This window comes from Notolabrus celidotus, chromosome 20 (assembly GCF_009762535.1).
Source record: "Notolabrus celidotus isolate fNotCel1 chromosome 20, fNotCel1.pri, whole genome shotgun sequence".
In the NCBI taxonomy this organism is placed as follows: Eukaryota; Metazoa; Chordata; class Actinopteri; order Labriformes; family Labridae; genus Notolabrus; species Notolabrus celidotus.
The window spans coordinates 28625002-28645141 of NC_048291.1; the positions used below are offsets into that span (position 1 = coordinate 28625002).

The window sequence follows — 20140 nt, forward strand, 5'->3', positions numbered from 1 at the left end:
ACCAATCCTTCAGAAAAGGTCCCGCTGCCTTTCTGGCAGAGCTCGGTTTTACTCCCCACGCCTGCAGATTTGAAGATCTAGTGGATGATTTTTATTTATCATGGATAAGTGCTAGCGCTAGTTAGCATAGCCACATAGCTACATGTTAGTAGCTGTGTACCAAGACACACGTCGACATACTGATAAATAAAACAACAAGAAACACTAAATCTGTGACCAATCCTTCAGAAAGGTCCTGCTGCAGGCGCCTCTCCATCTGGATCAGATTCAGAGGGTTGAAGTAACGTGATCTCTGAGCAGCCGTGTATATTCAGCCAACATGTAAACATTAGATCAACGTGCTGGAGAGCCGAGGCACATCCACTTCCTGAGGGGGCGTGGTCAGAGGGAAAACAGAGTGTTCTGATGAGGACTGAAGAAGAGGACTTTTCAGGCAGACCAAAATCTGATTTCAAAGTGTTTTTTTGAGCATAAACTTTAAATACATGTTTTGGGGACCTCTTAGACCAATATATGTTGATGAAAAAAGCGTGATATGTCACCTTTAAACTAGTAAGAAGAAGCATATGATGTGTATTCAGACTTTAGATTCAAGCTCCAAATGTGTGGAGACGCTGACAGCTCATCTCCAAAATCAGACGCAAAACAAGAGCACACTGCATGGAGCTGCAAACCTTCACGGGTGTGTTTATGCTCGAATATCATGAGCACAATATGCTTTGTGAATTGGACCTGGACTTGGAGTAGATAGCTTTAATGATGTTGGTGCTCTTGGTGGCTGTGATCCATTCTTGGTTGAGATGTTTGTCTCATGTTAAAGCAAACACTGAAACTACTGGAGAGGTGTAAATACGACACAGATTTCAAACATCCTGAGGGGTTGAGTAACTCTGCTACAAACCAACAAGCTCAAACTGATTGGATCGTGTCATTAACAGCATTCAGAAACAAAAGCAAAACAAAAAACACTCAGCTTGATTCCAGTGCAGAAAACATTATGCAGCTTTAATATATGATGGAGTGTGGCCTGCATGCTCTGCAGCCCTGATAAGATTTGGTTAGAGAGGATTATTGTGACACCAGTGCTCATTTAATCAACTTCAATGCACTTAATGTAAGTGGCTGTGAGCACTTGCATCAGCAAAACACTCGGGATGTAAAATGTAAATGAATCCGTCACCAAAAAACCTCCAGCTTCTTTTTGCCTTTTCTCTGTTTTGCAGCGAGAAATTGTTTATGTAAGAACTTCTGAGGCTACTGTAATAAAGGAATGTGGTGGTTCAGATAGAGTAATACGTACACACCCACACACACACACACACGCACACACACAAAACACACACAGATCTGGTGCTGCAGAGAGGAATATATTAGAATAACTTACACACTCTGCCCTCTGTTTAGAGCAGCCTTTTGTGTCCAGAATAACATCAAAGGCCTATTTATACTTCACTGCTTTCCCTTTGTGCTGTCAGCAGACAAGGCAGCAGAGGTTTGAGTGTGTGTGAGTGTGTGTGTGTGTGTGTGTGAAGGAGTGTGCATGAAATTACAAAGCTGGCAAGAAACAACGTAACCTCTCGTCTTCACGGAGAGAGTGTCAAGCGCTTTGATTTCGTGTACGAGAACAGCGTGTGAGTGCGTTTCTCACCGTCTCCGATGATGGCCAGGATGGCGAGATCCACCTGTCGTTTCCAGTACGAGCCTTTCTGCAGAGCAATGCCGTAACCAGTGGTGGCAAAGATGTACCTGAACGCAATTGCATCCAAACGCACACACACACAAACACACACACACGTGCAAGGACACAGAAAAACACACACAGAAAATGTATGTTTAACCTGTAAAGTAATATTTCAGTTTGACTTCTCTCTGGGGGTCGGACGGGACTTCTTACAGATATATAAGACGGTAACTTGAGCTTCATGATATGTGTGATGATATGAAGTGGAAGTTCAGGTCACTGATATACAATCCAAATACCTGACACAGCTTCTGTTTCTCACCAGTAAGACATTTCCTCAGGTCTGTCCCAAAACAAGAGATCTTTGCTCTCCTCGTGCATTTCAGAGTTAAACAATCAAACTTATTTTTAACATCTAAGAAGAAGTCTGCGTCCTCTTCCTGTACGATCAACATGATATAAAATGCAAAGAAGAGATGTGACAAGTTTGCACTTTTGTTATTGCAGGAGTGAAGAAACATGGCGGCGAAAGCAAAGCAAAACATGTTCCCAGAGCCGTTATTTATCTATTCACTCCATTATCCATATTTAGTTTAGTTAACCTCACATACTCAGCCCTTCTCTAGTCTGTCCTCATGTTGTTTATATTCTGTCTTTGTTGTCCGTGTATTGATTGTCTGTTGTTTTATTTGCACATGCACTGCTTTGCATCTGCCATGTAAGAAATGTAATTTTGTTCAGCTGTATACAAGCTATTGTCGTACCTTGACCGCCGGTGATGTGTGGATGCATAAGGAATCTTCCTAAACACTGCCTTGCTTGCATAGTAATACGTTTATTACAAGAATCAAAACCAGTGTTGATCAAGCACCTGGAGTGCTTGGGAGAACAGCTCTGCAAACCTGCTGACTCCCAGAATGCTGTTGACCAATACCCTTTATAGGCCTGAGAGCCAGTGTCATAGCCTCCTACAGAGCACACACTCATCTTAACATCTAGTCTTTAATTGTATTCTCCTTCAGCTCTGCTAACCTAAGGGTTGCAAAACTTATCCCTGCAAGTCACTGAACAGGAAGGGGGTCTCTATCCAAATGTCCTTGAGAGTCTGAGACAGCATAGAGTTCTCCTTGACTTGACTTGTCAGATACTTCACTATCCAGATGAATGACAATAAGGTTTGACTTGACTTGGCTTGACTTCCCTACGTACGAAAATGTCCTAGCAATGTGGGAACATCGGGATGACCCCAGCAAAACTAGTCTGTCGTTGGTGCTGTCGTGGAATTTTCATAGTCTTATATATGTGTATGTAAGAATGTTTAACTATTGTATTCTTTCAGTCTAAATGTCATGTTTAGAGTAACTTGATTCCTATGTCGTCTGTGACGGGCGAGATCGTGTCAGGGTAGTAGTCAAGGTCTCTCCCCCTGCTCCTGTCTTTATCTGTGTGTTATGGCCGACTTACTGTCTCCAGAACTAGAGCACAGGTCTTCTTCCCACTTGTTGTGTTCCTATAGTCCAAACATGGTTATCTAACTTTAGTGTCGTCTTCAGAGGGAATAAATACCATGCCAAGGGTTTTGTCTGTCAGAACTGACTTGGCATTGCACTGCACTCTCCTGCCTGTGTACTGTTATGTTATTTCTCCTTGATCAAGTTCTACATAAACTATTTCAACGTAAGCCGTCCGAGTCTCCTGAGTCTTCTGTGTCCAGTGTCCAGTTTGTTGCTGAATTCCATCACAGGTGCAACTTCAGAAAGAAAAAAAGAAGAACTCAAAAGCCGAATGAAAAGCTTTAAAAGGGGGCGCTGGTGGCCTAGCAGTCTAAGCGCCCCACATATTACAGTCCTACAGGCTACAGTCCTCGTTGCAGGGGTTGCTGGCAGCCAGTCGACCATTTCCTGCATGTCTTCCCCTTCTCTCTACTCCCTACATGTCCTGTCTCTCTTCAGCGGTCCTATCAAATAAAGGCAAAAAGGCCCAAAAAAATAATAACTTAAAAAAAAAAAAAAAAAGGAAACGCCTTAAAAGTAAGAAGTGGATATGTATGAAGCATACTGTTATGCAGTTTAAAATTTTCCACCGACTGCACTGGACCAAAGTTAAACTGTCTCATTTTGTGCCCAATATAAACCCTATATGTGATCGCTGTAAACAATCTGAAGCCACTTTAATCCACTTGTTTTGGGATGTCCCGGGTTATCCAATTTTTGGCTGTTAATATTTGATCTACTTTCCAAAACTACAGGTAGAGTTTTAGAACTGTCTGCTTTCTTAGCGCTATTTGGTGTGGCAACACAACACCTAATTTTGAACAAAGACACACAGAGTTTTCTTTCTTTTGCCACACTTGTAGCAAGAAGACACATTTTGATTAGATGGAAAGACTGTAACCCTCCAACATTTAAACAGTGGATTAGAGACATGTTACATTTTGTAAAGCTGGAGAAGATAAGGTATACTGTCAGGGGATCAGCTAACAAGTTTTTACTGATATGGCAGCCCTTTCTGAGTCGTGTTGATGTTTTAGGCTCTGATAATTTTGTGGATGAGTAACCTTTCATGTCAATGTAAGCAATAAGAGGCATATGAAAATGGAAGGACCCTTGAGATGCCCCTTTGGCTCATGCGGCTTCTCCCCTCTTTTGTGTGTTTCAGTGCTTGTGTATGCCCTAGATAATAGTGTACTGTTTTAACCCATAACATTTCACTTTCTTAACTTTGGTATTTATTTCAATTTATGTATTGTATTTCATATTATTTATTTTATTATTATTATTTATTCATTTGTTTTTATTTCATTCCATTGTAATGTTTTGATATTAAGTTGTATTCCCTCTTAATGTTACCATGGGTGGGGGTGGTGGGAGATTCTATTAATCAGTATATGTCATCACTGTACATTATTATTATTGGATTGAAAAATTCATAAATAAACTTTGTTTAAAAAAAAAAAGTAAGAAGCGCTCATGTAAACACAGCAGCCTCAAATGGAGTGACACCTAAGAGCAAGTTCAGGCAGGCGTCCCGAGCTGCACTGATTCACAGCTGAATCTTGGCTGCAAGATTGGGGTCATCCCTATGTTCCCACATTTCTAGGACATTTTTTAAAATTAGGACTGCAAACTGGTTTGTGTCCAGTTGCTGCGCTTCATTCCACTGATCTGACCGGAAGCTAGTCAAGGCGAGGTCTCTGTGCTACTTAGTTTAGTTTGTTTATTTAAAAGGACGATGTGCTCTTACATAACTGTTTGCAATAAACAAAGAGATGCGCGCACCAGATTCAGCTAAAACTACATTCCATCTGTAGTCCATTGCTACTGGATGATAGGTTGGGTGTAATTGGCTACCAAATTGGGAGAAAGGGGGCTAACATCTGATACATGAAAAAGGAAATGTGGGAACGTAGGCACGCTCCTGCAAGATCTACAGTCTCTGTCTGCTTTGTCGCTGCTGATCTGCACCTCCCCATCACCGCCTTGTGTCCGTGTCTTCACTAGAGGGAGTTACAGAAGTGTTGTTATTTACTGTATAAAAACGGTAATTCATCCTGGAGTGATTGTTTTTTTTGGGGAAGCTGATTGGTTGTAGTTTCCAGCCCCACCAGCCAATCCCTATCTATGAAACTCTGGCTCCAAATGACACGTGCAAAATGTCAGCGCCAGTTTAGGAGCCTATTGACAGCAGGTGCCATATTGGAAATGCTGAACTAAAACAAACTTCTGTGGAGCTAGTGTGAGGTAAAGAGGCGGGGCTTTAGCCTCCTCGCTAACAGCTACAAGGTGCCCGCCTGTCAATCAAGTCAGGCACGCACTTATTTGGGCAAAACTCATAAGTTTATTTCACCCCCAGATAAAAAAAGGGCTATTAAGACCCTAACTGTTTTTTGAACCAGGCTGTAAACATGTTTATTTCTGCTGTAAAGATCGTCTCTTTGAATGGGTGTGTATGTGGTTTCCTGTGTTCTGCAGCCAGCCTCTAGTGGACACTCTAGGAACTGCAGTTTTTAACACTTCTGCATGGGCTTCATGTTTTAAGACTGGAGGTTGCAGCTTAGTCAGCACCTGTCTCAGGGGGTATTTTGGTGTCACTTATGTGCAACACAGGAAGTACATGCACTCTTTTGCATGTATTTGAGAGTCTCATTCTTGTATCCATCATCCCCCTGCAGGCTTGGATCATAAGGGGGTTTGAAATAAAGATCTGGGCTCATACCAAAACTAATTTAAAGTAACTCATGAGACTGACATTTGGAACTTTCCAGTAAAATTTTGAATTCGGAATATTACAAACTCCTACAACACTTGTTCTAAACGCCTTCAACAGATATTTAATTAAACCTGAAACTTTCAAAAGCAAACACAGGAGGTAACAGTTCACCACTTACACTTACAGTGCAGTGACATCACACAGGGGTGTGACGTCTAGCCAATCAGAGAGAGCTGTGGGCGGGACAGATTGGGTGAAAACAGACCCACACTGGCAGCGCATTCATTAACCACTTACTTTCACCGATCACCTGTGAAATAAAACACTGATACACACACAATCACCCAAACCTGAGAATGAGGCGACCCTGAGTTTAAGATATGATGTCATCACTCCCTGATTTCAGCAGGTAAAGGTAACCTGCAAAGAGTCTCCTGTGAGGAGTTTCTAACGTCTGAAATAAACTCTGAAGCTTCTTTAAAGAGCGACAAAAGCAAAACACGACCATCAGTGAAGACGTTAACATCGCCACAGAGATCATAAAGCTCTGCTGCTTGATTGCTCCGCTTCAAACCGGCTGCAGAGACGTTAATATCACCTGCAGTTTGCACAAAAGTGATGACGTAGTGATGCTTCTCTTTCATGCAAACTGCAGGCGATGTTAACATCTCTGCAGACAGTTTGGTGAAGCGGAGCAGCCAGGGGACGGAGGTTTATGATGCATTAAATATCAAAATCACATATTCAAATTAAATGAAACACCACATTCATCTCCTTAGATTAAATAAAACTCAAACTTTGATCTCTGGCTCAAGTCTTCCGGCCGGTCCAACAGGTCCACACCAAGAAAACGACACAGAGGATTAATTTTGTGAACTGTCCCTTTAAGGATCTTTGCATGTCATGGCACAGAACCCAAACACAGACATTTTAAAAACTTGATGATCTGGAGTAAGACATGGCATGAGCATGGAGTGAGGACGATTCCACGTTTACAGTGTCTTTGTAAAAGAATTAAAACTTTGGTTACCCGCTTCCTATGGTCACCAGCTTACACCCTTCATCTCTGCCCGCCATGTAGTTCAACACCGCAGCGTCGTAGATGAAGGCGTCCAGTTTGCTGCAAAAAGAGGAGAGAGAGAAACTCAGGAAAGAGAGAGGGAAAGAGACGGGAGGGTTTGAAGGCGTGGAGAGGAGAAAAAAAGCAACTTTCTTTTTTGAAGAGAGTGAGAGAGAATCACACAGGAGGAGACAGAAAGCAGAAGGAAGGGTGGGTGGAGGGGGTCTTATTTTTCAGAACATGTTGTTGTGGATCAGTTCTAAAGTGTTAAATCATCTCCAATAGGACCGCCAATCCAAGCGTGGCCAAACACACAGAGGACACAGTGGGGAGTGGCTGTGGTTCAATACGGCACGCTTCACTGGGGAAAGGACCTTGGAGGCAAACAGACGACCTAAACAAACTTTAGACAGACACAAACATTTACACTCCCTCTCTCTCTTTCTGCCTCTGTACACACACACACAGACATACACACACACACACACACACACACACACACACACACACCGGCAGGATGCGAAGTGGAACGTTCAAACGAAAATTATCCCAGACTCAGACTGACATTTTCACTGTAACTGATGCCATCACTAACTGCTGCTCTCTCACGCTGTCAGAGCCTGTTCACACACACACACTCTCTCTCTCTCTCTCTCTCTCTCTCTCTTTCAAACACACACACACACACACACACACACACACATCCACACAGAGCCCTGGTAATAGCGCAGTGACTGGCTGGCATTTACTGAATGTCAGATCCAGCCCTCTAACGGGAGGCTCACAGCCGATAGTTCAGCTGTGTAATTAGCTTAACCCAGCACTGGCTCCATCCACACGCAGGCTGTGTGTCCAAACATGTAGCAAAGAAAGCGTGTGTGTGTGTGTGTGCGTCACGGTGTGTGTGTGCACTGTTAAGTACTACATGTGTGTGGCTGTGTGGAGCGTGGATTTGTGCGAGCCTGTTCCCAAAGCCCATGCAGCCGCGGTGTGGCTCTGATGGCTCGGAGCGGGATTTAGCTGTCACGATCTGTCACACACCTTTATTTGGCTGAACTGAATGTTGCTGCTCAGATTGGCTCGCCTCTTTCCCATGCATACCTTTGAGTGTAATCTCTGACATTGCAAATGACCGTCGACTGTGACTCTGGATCCTGTTTCACGCTGCTACACGCAGAGACACTTCTCAGAATCTAACCTCTAAACTGACCTGCCTTAGAATCAAGATCACACAGATTTTTTTGCAGAACTGCCTCATGAGTTATGATCAAAATGATCTCCAGATAGTGAAGGTAAACATATTCAGCTAAATGCATTCAGTAATTGCGTCCATCAGTGCAACATTTTGCCTATTTTCAAAGTTTTAGATGATGATATAACATCTTAAAAACCCCAAAAACCAAAATTATATTTAAAGTCTGTGATTGATTTTATGCAAAACCTGCAAAACTATCAGACTTACAAGAAAGCAAAACCTGAGGAGGCTCTTTGGTGTGACCATAGACTGTCGTAGTCTCCGTGACGTCACCCATCTGTTTCTGAAGCGGCCAATCGTCGGCGGCAGCCATATTGGAAATGTTGAACTCAACATAACTGCTGTTGAGCAACTGTGAGGTAAAGAGGTGGGCTTTAAGCCTCCTCACCAACAGCTACAGTGTTCCTGCCTGTCAATCAAGTCAGCTGTGCCTCTCATTGGAAGACTTGTAATCTCAATATCTTTGAAATTGCTGCGTTGTGAAGAATTCTCCAGCCTCAAGTGGACACTTGATGAACTGCAGTTTATAACACTTCCACATTGGCTTTAATTCTCACAGCTGGAGGTTGCTGCTTGGGTGTGACTGACAGAAACATCCCACAGACAAGTCAAAGTGAGGCTTCAAGAGTTCAATCCTATGTCCTCTGAATCTACTTGTAGAAGCATTTTAATGCAACTTTTCCCCTCCCTATTCCAATATTGACTCCTGGAAGTTGTAGCTGCCAGTGATTAAAGTTTATAGATTTAATTCATTTCAATTCATAAAATAATTTAAGTTAAAGATTAAAGAGAAAGGGGGCAGGGCTTAGCAAGATGCACCTCATGCTTGCCATGCAGCAAGGTTAATGCAGAGAGGAGGAAGCTGCTGCACAATTCTAAAGACCTGGGGAGCCAGAATTTCCTTGTTCCTCCCTTACAGTTCATGGGGCCAATGAGGTGTGTGTTAAAGTTTGTTTGTGTGGCCCAATTACAAGTTAAACAGCATAAAGTTTCTATGTATATTGATTTGATTTGATAAGTAGTGTGTTATGTGTTTATGTAATTTGTGTTTAAGCTTAATCAAGCTGATTTTTATTACAGTTCTCACGGCATGCTCAAAGGCACTGATCGTGTGAAATAAATGCCCGTAAGAAAAGGAACGCCTTGTGTCCGTGTCTTCACTAGAGGGAGTTACAGAAGTGTTGTTATTTACTGTACAAACACTGTAATTCATCCTGGAGTGATTGATTTTTTGGGGGAAGCTGATTGGTTGTAGTTTCCAGCCCCACCAGCCAATCCCTATCTATGAAACTCTGGCTCCAAATGACCCGTGCAAAATGTCAGCGCCAGTTTAGGAGCCTATTGACGGCAGGTGCCATATTGGAAATACTGAACTCAAACGAACGTCTGTAGAACTAGTGTGAGGTAAAGAGGCGGGCCTTTAGCCACTTTGCTAACAGCTACAGTGTTCCCACCTGTCAATCAAGTCAGGCACGCCCTTATCTGGGCAAAACTCATAAGTTTAATTCACCCCCAGATAAAAAAAGGGCTACTCAGACCTAAACTGTTTTTTGAACCAGGCTGTAAACATGTTCATTTCTGCTGTAAAGATCGTCTCTTTGAATGGGTGTGTATGTGGTTTCCTGTGTTCTGCAGCCAGCCTCTAGTGGACACTCTAGGAACTGCAGTTTTTAACACTTCTGCATGGGCTTCATGTTTTAAGACTGGAGGTTGCTGCTGCAGCACCTGTCTCAGGGGGTATTTTGGCTTCACTTATGTGCAACACAAGAAGTACATGCACTCTTTTGCATGTATTTGAGAGTCTCATTCTTGTATCCATCATTCGGCTCTATTCTTGCAGCAAATATCATGTCATTAAAATAATATAATATCCTTAAATTCTCATTTAAATCAGAACTTCTCTTCCTCTGCTCCGTCTTGAAATCATTGGGCTCCCCTGTGCATAGTTTTGCTTCTCGTGGCTGTAACAGATTTCGCGTGTAAAGCCTGTCAGCATTATGTGTGATCACAGCTAATCCAGCCATCGAGCCTCAAACAGCTGAACGCCGCAGTGTTGCTCATCTGCTAATACCACGGAATAGAATTATCAATGAGGGTATTACAGAGTCCACACACACCTGCAGCCAGAGATTCAAGAGCATGTGTGTGTGTGTGTGTGTGTGTCTTGAGGCACTGATTGCGTGCGTGTGGAATCAGTTTATCGAGGTATGTTTGCATCTGCGTTCATGTTTTGAATACGGGAACACTGGAAAGAGCAACAGAGAGTATTAAGCATGCTAAGCTGTCTTTGCATGTTTACACCCTGCTTTACTTCTGAGACATGAGAGACACTCAGCTGCACAAAATAACTCCTAAACGAAGGACTAACAGTTGTGGTGTTTGTATCTTTGACTCCTCTTTCCATCATCTCGAGGGAGCTCGTCCTTTTAAGCCGGGGAACCTGATTGGATCCCGCCCTCTGGCTATTAACCAATCAGGAATAACATCTCGTATCACGCCAACCTTCTGGATAACCTTTCGTCCTTTGTCTCGTGTAATTTATCCATCATTTCTCCATTCCTCCTTCCCTTTACACACTCACCCTCCATGTCTCCTTCCTTCCTTCCCTTACCTTCCCTTACCTCTGCCCTCTTTTTTTCCATTCCATTACCATTTTCTCCTTCCCCGGTCTCTTGGCCTTTTCCCTCCGCCTTCATTTCCCCCAATCAGGTGTTTTACCCTTGGCCTCTTGCTCCGCCTCCCTTCCTCCTTTTTCCCATGTGACAGCGTGATGAGAGTCACCCCTCTGTCTCTCTTCCCTGCTTCTCTTTCTTTAACCTCCATTTTTACACGCTTTGACTCAGTGTTTGGTTAGCACCCTTCTCCTTCTCCTTCTTCTTCTTAGACACATATTTGTCGGCTATAGAGGTAAACTAAAGATTTTAAAGATCTCAAAATGAATACAAGGATCTACTCAGTCTGCATTTCAACATGGAGAGCAAACAGGAACAGATTTGTAAGAGCAGAATCAGACAGAAGAGTGAAGAATCTTTCTGAGTTTTGTTCATGCAGTGGTGTGAGAGTCAGGAAGTGAAACTGAAAGCCCTTAAAAATCCAAGAGTGTCCATTTACTAATAAAGTTCACATCCTTAAAAAATGGCTCAAAACTAAACCTTTAAAATGACAAAGGTGGAGGTTCTTGGAGGATCTTCTACCCCCCTCCCACAATAGGTGAGAAATGGTTTAGTCCACCAATCATGTGACACATTTCCTTCAGTGTCAGAGACAGAATTCTCTGCTACACCTCTGGTCTGGGCGTTGAGGCAGAGTCTGATTTTAATAATGGATCATCTTTGGAACCAAAGCTGCTCTTTTCTCCATCTGCTCCTTGAACAATAGCAACGCTTTTATTTTGAAAGGACAGTGCAGGCATGTCCTGCAGTGACTAATCTCAGAGTCTTTTAAATAGAAATATAAATTCTGACTAGTTTAAAGGAAAGACAGCAGTCAGAATTGAGCACAATAAAACATGTCTGAACTCAGGATGGGCTATGATTTTAGAATATTGGAATATTCATTCTCATTTTAAAAGTAAAATGTTTCATCGTTTTCCCGGTGCCTGGTTGTAATACAGTATTCCCACCAGACGGTGGCTACAGAGCGTCTTAAATCTGTTTGCTAACCGCATTAAATAACAGAAGAAGAAGAATGCTAACTGCATTAAATAGCAAAAGAAGAAGAAAACATTAGCAACGTTTTTCTCTGTTTCTGAATCTCACACTACTACACACGTGTTTCCAGAGACTGAGCATGGCTGTGAAATGTAAACACACACGCCACGCCGCGTCACAGAAACACCGACATAAAGGTCAGGACAGACGCTGTCAGAGCCCACTACTCGCAGCACCTCGTCCTGCTGCAGGTTAACCAGACTGACACACAAACGGGACGTTAATTGGACAGGTGTGTGTGTGTGTGGGGGGGTGATTATCAAATGGTATTTTGGCTTGAAATGCCCATCCCGAGTCTGAACAAGGGATCACAGAGGAAATGATGCCAAATTAGTGCTGAGTGTGGCTAACACTAGAAGAGCTAGCACCAGCAGTCTTGTAGATTACATCCACATGCCTGTGCACGTTATGTGTGAGTTTAATCAGACACTTGATCAACATACTGACAAACCACGCCACGCTACGAGATGCTATCTGCCATCTGTGCTTGTTTGCATCCAGGTAGTACAGCTATATTTTGCAGCAGTAGCCTTTAACCAGAGCTGCAGCCCCAACTAGTGGCAGGTTTCTGCACTACAGCTTGGACAGAAGCTTTGGTATAAACATAAGACTGGTGTTTCAGGCAATGATGAAATAAAAACACCAATACAGCGTTTAACTGATTCATTCTGTCGTCAGGTAATTTGTGGGTTTGAGTTTCCTCCTCAGAGACTCAGACGGTTCGATCATCCTGTCGCGGTTCCTCCTGCACCCTCAGATAATCCGTGATGTTCTCCCTCACACAAACCCGATTCTGTTACAACACATCCGTCCTTGTGCTCTCTCAAAGGCTGACCTGCTCACTGAGTGGCTCCTGACTCTGTTTTGTACTCTCTCCAATTTTTTGACATCAATATATACTTCCATGACACACCAGCACCACCAATCCCATTACAGAGCCCCAGGCTAAAAATAGCTCCTGCTGTTCCCAGTGAGGAAGCCCATTCATCCCCAGTCTCAGAGGAGCTGTCACACACACACACATGCACACACACACACTGTATATTTTGCAGGTGGTTAAAACGTGAACACAGTATCTGTTGATGCACACACGCCGTTTCTTACCCCGTTTTGAGGCTGACGAGTGCGTCCACCACCCCAGTCTGATGATATTTCACCATGTACTGGTGCATGGCAGGGTAGTTCTTTCTGATGTTCCTCTCTGTGGATCCGTTCGGAACCGTCCCGAAGCGGAACGGAGGAGAGTACGCGTACGGATTCTGAAACTGTGGTCAGAAGACAGGAGGACAGAAAAAAGAGGGCAAATAAGGAGAGAGGAGAATGAGAAAGGGAGCAGCGAAGGGTAAATAAAACATAAACGCAGAGAGATGCAGGCACATCAAAAATGTATTCCAGTTGTTTGAGCATGTTCTGAGTAAATCTCGCTGTGCGTCTGAGAAGGCGGGTGAAAGTAGAAGATGAATAAGTTACACCGTTTGGAGAACAACTTGAAGAGACATTTCAACAAAAGTATCTTGTTTTGGAAAATGAGAGAGAAGAATCTTCACTTCTACAATCTTTAAAAGTTCTGCACAGCTGAAACGACTCCTGGAGACACTGAGGTTCACAATCTTTGCTGAATTGGACAAAAGTTGAAATCAAATGTTGGAAAAATCTAAAACCAAAAAATAGTTGATGCACATCGTCGTACAAAAACGTCAGAAAAATATTCAGTTTGTGCTTAAAAGTAAAAAATCAGAACAGAGCTGCACTTTTTATTTAATCATGAACTATGTTTAAAATTTCAGAGTTGGGGCGCTGGTGGTCTAGTGGTCTAAGCGCCCCACATACAGAGGCTACAGTCCTTGTTGCAGAGGTCGCAGAGGTCGCCGGCTCGACTCCCGGCAGGTGGACCATTTCCTGCATGTCTTCCCTCACTCTCTACTCCTCACATTTCCTGTCTCTCTTCAGCTGTGCTATCTAATAAAGGCAAAAAAGATATATATATAAGATAAAGATAAGATATATATATGTTTTTTTAAATCAGAGTTAAATTTGAACGGGAATTCTTGCAAACTCCTTGTTTCCAGCATAGAAATTATGCAAAATAAATTAGTGTTTTAACCCTCCTGCTATGTTGCGGGTCAAATTGACCCATTTTAAAGTTCAAAAATCCCTCTTCAAATATGTTTTTCACTATGATTCTTCTTCTGCTTGGCTTAATTAGCATGAACAACATATAAAATTAAAATAGTTCATTGCACACATTTGCAACCCCCCCTGCATGTTTATATAACATAGATACTATTGGTGGGTCAATTTGACCCGGCAGTCAAAGTGGAGGCTAAAAGGAGTCAGAAGTGTCAAATACTAAATGTTTCTTTGCAACTGTGTGACGTGTTTCACCCCAATCACTTTCTTGAAGTTTTAATATGAATTATCAAAAAAACAAGTGAAGTATCCTGATTGAACTATGATCTGTGAGATTTAAAGAACACCAATGCACTACATATTGATTTAAACGGTCAGTAATGGAATTAATAATGAGATTTAAAAAATGTTTATTGGGATTTTTTGGGTTCTGATACTTTGAATCATTAAAACATGCCCTGGGTCAAGTTGCTGTCCCTAAGAAAGGAACATAACAGGAGGGTTAAGTGAAACTTTATCACTTCATCGTCAGATTCCACCTTCTCTTTCTCTTTGGGTCCCTCTAAGCTGCTGCTAAAGTCTCATTGCACTTCCACGTCCCTCTGCATGCTCAATCTTTGCATTTATTTGAGGACGTTTTGCAAAGAAAATATTCTTTAAAATGCAAAAGAATAGTGAGATGGCATTACAAACTTGAGACCTGAACATTTTTCCTTCAAATCCTGTCAGGTTAGTTTCTCCTGCACCTAAAGTTGTTGACAAAGTTGCATCTAAAGTCCCGCCCCTTCTTGATTTTCATTGGTCAGTTAGAGAAAAGTGCGTCTTTTCCCATCATGCCCCCCTCTCTGCGCCCTGAAAAAGCTGTTATATTAAAGCTAGGGTTGGCAGTCACTGAAAACTAGCTTGAATTTGAATGCAGCATTTCCTCAGGACTCCATCTAACCCCTCCCCCCCCTCTCCCTCGGAGCTCCTCCAAAACGACGCCCCCGCTCACATGCATGAGCGCCGCTGATTCGGGACCATATGATGGTGACTGATTCCAAACCGGTCCTCAGCACATGGTTTGTGTTTTGCACTACGTCAACTCATGTCTCACTCAGCGGCAAGAAAACACCAAAACATTCTCATAGTGAAAGTTAAAAACACAAACAAACATGTACGCTTTGCAGGAGGCGGGCAGAACGGCAGGAAGGGATCTGATTGGTTTCATGATTTAGCTCCTGATGGCAGGGATTGGTTGGTGTTTTCCCAGGTTTACTCCACCTGTAGATAGCAGCTTTTTTAAGAACACATTATGTATTGATTACAATCAGGACATAAAGATCATTTTAACCAGTATGACAAAAAGTGGATCTAAATCTGAACACCAACCCCAGCTTTAATAAGCATGCTCATGGTTTCACATGTAGAAGAGTAGAAGAAGACTTGTAGGATGATATTTGCATATCATTACCTGTTTTTGCTGTCCCTAAGAAAGGAACATAACAGGAGGGTTAAGTGAAACTTTATCACTTCATTGTCAGATTCCACCTTCTCTTTCTTTTTGGGTCCCTCTATGCTGCTACTAAAGTCTCATTGCACTTCCACGTCCCTCTGCATGCTTCATCTTTGCATTTATTCGAGGACGTTTTGCAAAGAAGAATTATGAGACGTTATCAGGAAGAGCCACGTTAGTTTCTCCTGCACTCAAAGTTGTTGAACAAAGTTGCATCCAAAGTCCCGCCCCTTCTTGATTTTCATTGGTCAGTTAGAGAAAAGTGCCACCTCTCTCTCCTCCTCTTTTCCCATCATCCCCCCTCTTTGCACCCTGAAAAAGCTGTTGTATTAATACTCCTGGTTGTACATGTAGAAGAGTAGAAGAAGACTTGCAGGATGATATTTGCATATCATTAGCAGTTATTGCTGTCCCTAAGAAAGGAACATAACAGGAGGGTTAAGTGAAACTTTATCACTTCATTGTCAGATTCCACCTTCTCTTTCTTTTTGGGTCCCTCTATGCTGCTACTAAAGTCTCATTGCACTTCCACGTCCCTCTGCATGCTTCATCTTTGCATTTATTCGAGGACGTTTTGCAAAGAAGAATTATGAGACGTTATCAGGAAGAGCTTGCAACCTGTAAATTGTTGCTTCAAAAAAGCTCGCCACGTTAGTTTCTCCTGCACCCAAAGTTGTTGAACAAAGTTGCATCCAAAGTCCCGCCCCTTCTTGATTTTCATTGGTCAGTTAGAGAAAAGTGCCACCTCTCTCTCCTCCTCTTTTCCCATCATCCCCCCTTCTTTGCACCCTGAAAAAGCTGTTGTATTAATACTCCTGGTTGTACATGTAGAACAGTAGAAGAAGACTTGCAGGATGATATTTGCATGTCATTAGTGAGCTGTTGTGTTCACTGCTTTTCAAACATCTGTAATAATCAGTGATGTGTTCGACAGCCAGAGATGAATCAATAATGAGAACCTGTTATATCACAAACATATCTACATGGTAAACACATGAATATTTATCATCATGTGTGCCTTCTGAATCCGCCTGTACACATGTCTATTGTGCAACCAGGTCATGGTGAGTGCGGTCTTTGGTAAGTCAAAGTCTGCCACGTGTTCGTGGGTGCAGCGGTGATGTCACGCAGTATGTGTGTCAGCATCACAAGCCCGGGCCCTGGGGAGATGCTCTCTCCTCACGCAGCCTTTCCTATTGTCTCTCTCTCTCTTTTCACTCCCACATCTTTCTCCACACTTTGTCGCTCTTTTGAGGTGAAGACGGAGTTTTCAGGTTAAGAAAGGACAAGAACTGTACACGACTGTATGCCACGGTTTGAATCTCAAGGCAGGAGGGAGTGAAGGTTTGAAAAAAAGGTCCTGCTGTGTCTCAGGCGGAGGGAGGTAAACACAGGGAAACAGAGCATGGCTGTAAACTGCAGCAACAGATTCAGCAGAATTTAAATATTCACTTCAGATATTTTTAGAATAATTATATGGAGGGTGCAAGAATTAAACCCTAAATTAAAGTCAATTAATTCTGAATTTTGCCAGAATAATGTTGCACAAGAAAAAAATCACATTACAAGAATAAATGTCCAAAAATAAAGTAGAAATAATGTTTTAAAATGTACAAAATTAAGTCATAAATCTATGAGAATTAAGTATTAGAAAACAAAACTGTAAATTTAAAATGTACTCAAATTATTCTGAGATTAAATTGCAAGAGAAAAAAAAAGTAATAATATTCAAATATATTGGTTATTTTATTATATATAATAAAACCTTTATATTACCAAAATAATACCAAACTTTTTTATTTTTTACTGTAATATTTTATTATTATTATATCACCAAAATAAAATGTTAATTTAAAAAAAAGATTAAAAGATTTTCTTAGAAAATTTACAATTAAAATCCTTGTTAGCCCTGTACTGCATTATTGCCATTAATACCATTATTATAGCATCATTTTTATTTTATTCTGTTCTTTTATTATTATTTTATTTTTCTGATATTTAACTGATTTAACTTTTTTATTTTATTATAATATTTTATTATTATTATATAACCAACTTAAAGTGTTAATTTAGAGATAGGATTAAAAGATTTTCCGTCTCTGTGTCTCACTTTATTCTCATAAAATTACATATTTAATATAATACAATTAAAATGTTATTACTCAAACTTCTAATGTGTCCCTGAATCTCTGTCATTAAATGTGCTCTTTATACATTATTGACATTCACTTATCATGTGCACAGAAAGATGCATCTATATTTAAAAACACAAATCCATAAATGAAAGTATTATATAAAAATGCACATCTCTAAATCTGTAAATTTCCCTCACTGTATTCAGGCTGTTATTCCACCTCTCCCCTCCTCTCTTGTTTTCCTGTCACTTTGGTTCCTCCTCTCTCTCTCTTGCTCTCCTCCTGTCACACTCTCCGTCTCCTTATTACGCAACTTCTGCTGTTATATAAGCGAAGGACTCCCTTCTGTCCGTGTGTCTAACCGTGTCTTTGTCCATGCTGGGAGTTATTGCACTTCAGACCAGACTAAACATGATTTTAAAGCCTCTGTCTGCATTCCAGTGTTTGAATCAGTGACATTAGTGCTTTTTTAAATTCAGATAACAGACGCCTTTACACCCTTTTACAAAACCATTCTGCAGATTTAAGACACTCAAGCAGCAGGAGGGCCATCAGCTGATGTAATAAGGTCTGCACTGGGCGGCAGCCAGGTTGATATTTGGGTCAATGGCTTCTGTTTACTAATTAACACAAACATTGTTATCAGCAGCTCCTTATCAGGATGATTCAATCTAGAGTGGCGAATAAAAAACTGACCTTCTGTCTACCAGCACGTCTCACTCACTGTGAGCTTTAAGTCTCATTTAAATGTATGTATCTGTCATGTATCCACGAGGCCTGAGGCTGCAGCCAGAATATAAAATGCATCCAGATTTAGTTACTGGCTTCAATCCAGCAACCAATTATTATTGTGCCCATGATGAATCATCTAATTCCCTGCCTTCCAATGATTCTGCATCTGCTCTCATGCCCAGCATGACACCTAATCTACCTTAAATGTTCCTCATGTGTCCCTCACAAGTGCAGCCCAGAGAGCTTTCTGATTTTATGCACCTAAACTCTGAACTGTCCGCCTCTGGACTTTAAAACAGCAAGCTCTAAAGACTTACCTTTTTAATCTGGCTTTTAATTTGTTATTATAAATTAGATAAGTAATTTATTTTTAGCCCTGTACTGCATTATTGCCATTAATACCATTATTATAGCATCATTTTTTATTTTATATTTTATTCTATCTTATTTTAAGTTATTTTATTTTATTATTCTGATATTTAACTGATGTTCCTTTTTTATTTTATTGTAATATTTTATTGTATTTATCAGATGTTTATCTGATTTTATTTTATGGATTAATTGTAATATTTTATTGTATTTTTCTGGTATTTATCAGATTTTATTTTATGGATTTATTGTAATATTTTATTGTATTTATCAGATATTTATCTGATTTTATTTTATGGATTTATTGTAATGATTGTATTTTTTTTGGTATTTATCTGATATTATTCATTGATTTTAATGTAACATTTTATTCCATTTTATCTGATATTTATCTGATTTTATTTTTTATTTTACTGTCATATTTTATTATTATTATATCACCAAAATAAAGTGTTAATTTAGAGAAAAGATTAAAAGATTTTCTTAGAAAATTTACAACTAAAATCCTTTTTAGCCCTGTACTGCATTATTGCCATTAATACCATTATTATAGCATCATTTTTATTTCTTATTTTATTCTATCTTAATTTAAGTTATTTTATTTTATTATTCTGATATTTAACTGATGTTACTTTTTTATTTTATTGTAATATTTTATTGTATTTATCAGATATTTATTTAGATTTTATTTTATTGATTAATTGTAATATTTTATTTATTTTTCTAATATTTATCTGATTTTATTTTATGGATTTATTGTAATGATTGTATTTTTTTTGGTATTTATCTGATATTATTCATTGATTTTAATGTAACATTTTATTCCATTTGTCTGGTATTTATCTGATTTTATTTTTTATTTTACTGTGATATTTTATTGTATTTATCAGATATTTATTTAGATTTTATTTTATTGATTAATTGTAATATTTTATTGTATTTATCAGATATTTATCTGACTTGATTTTATTGATTTATTGTAATGATTCTTTTTAATTTTCAAGTATTTCCTGTAACTCTCCTCTATCTTGTTCTAGCCTTGTATCATTTTATCTATTGCTGGGTTTTTCTGGGAAGCACTTTGGGTTGCATGCTTGAATGTATGAAAGGTGCTGCATAAATAAAGCTGAGTGAAGTACCAGCAGGTTACAGGCTTGTTAGAGCTACACCTCTGCATGGAGACTGCACATTGCTGCAGGCACTGGAAGGTGTAAAGCAGGAACACAGTTTAAACCCCTAAAGTAGAGGTACTTATACGACCTGTATTACATGCTTTACGGTAATAGTTCTGCAACACCAGAAGACCTGACTGCTGAAATGTGATTTCCTAAAATCTGTGCAGTAAAGACGCTCCTCTATCGGCG

At 40.5% G+C, this 20140-nt stretch overlaps 1 protein-coding gene across 1 annotated transcript in view; it reads right to left on the reverse strand.

Annotated features, from left to right (window-relative positions):
- grin2aa (glutamate receptor, ionotropic, N-methyl D-aspartate 2A, a) overlaps positions 1-20140 on the reverse strand; it is a 60898-nt gene that overhangs the window by 16346 nt on the left and 24412 nt on the right. Inside the window, exons 7-9 of the mRNA XM_034710543.1 lie at positions 13020-13180; positions 6921-7010; positions 1649-1746 (exon numbers count right to left, since the gene is read on the reverse strand). Of these exons, the coding sequence (XP_034566434.1) occupies positions 1649-1746; positions 6921-7010; positions 13020-13180 (349 nt within the window). The remainder of the gene's footprint in view (positions 1-1648; positions 1747-6920; positions 7011-13019; positions 13181-20140) is intronic.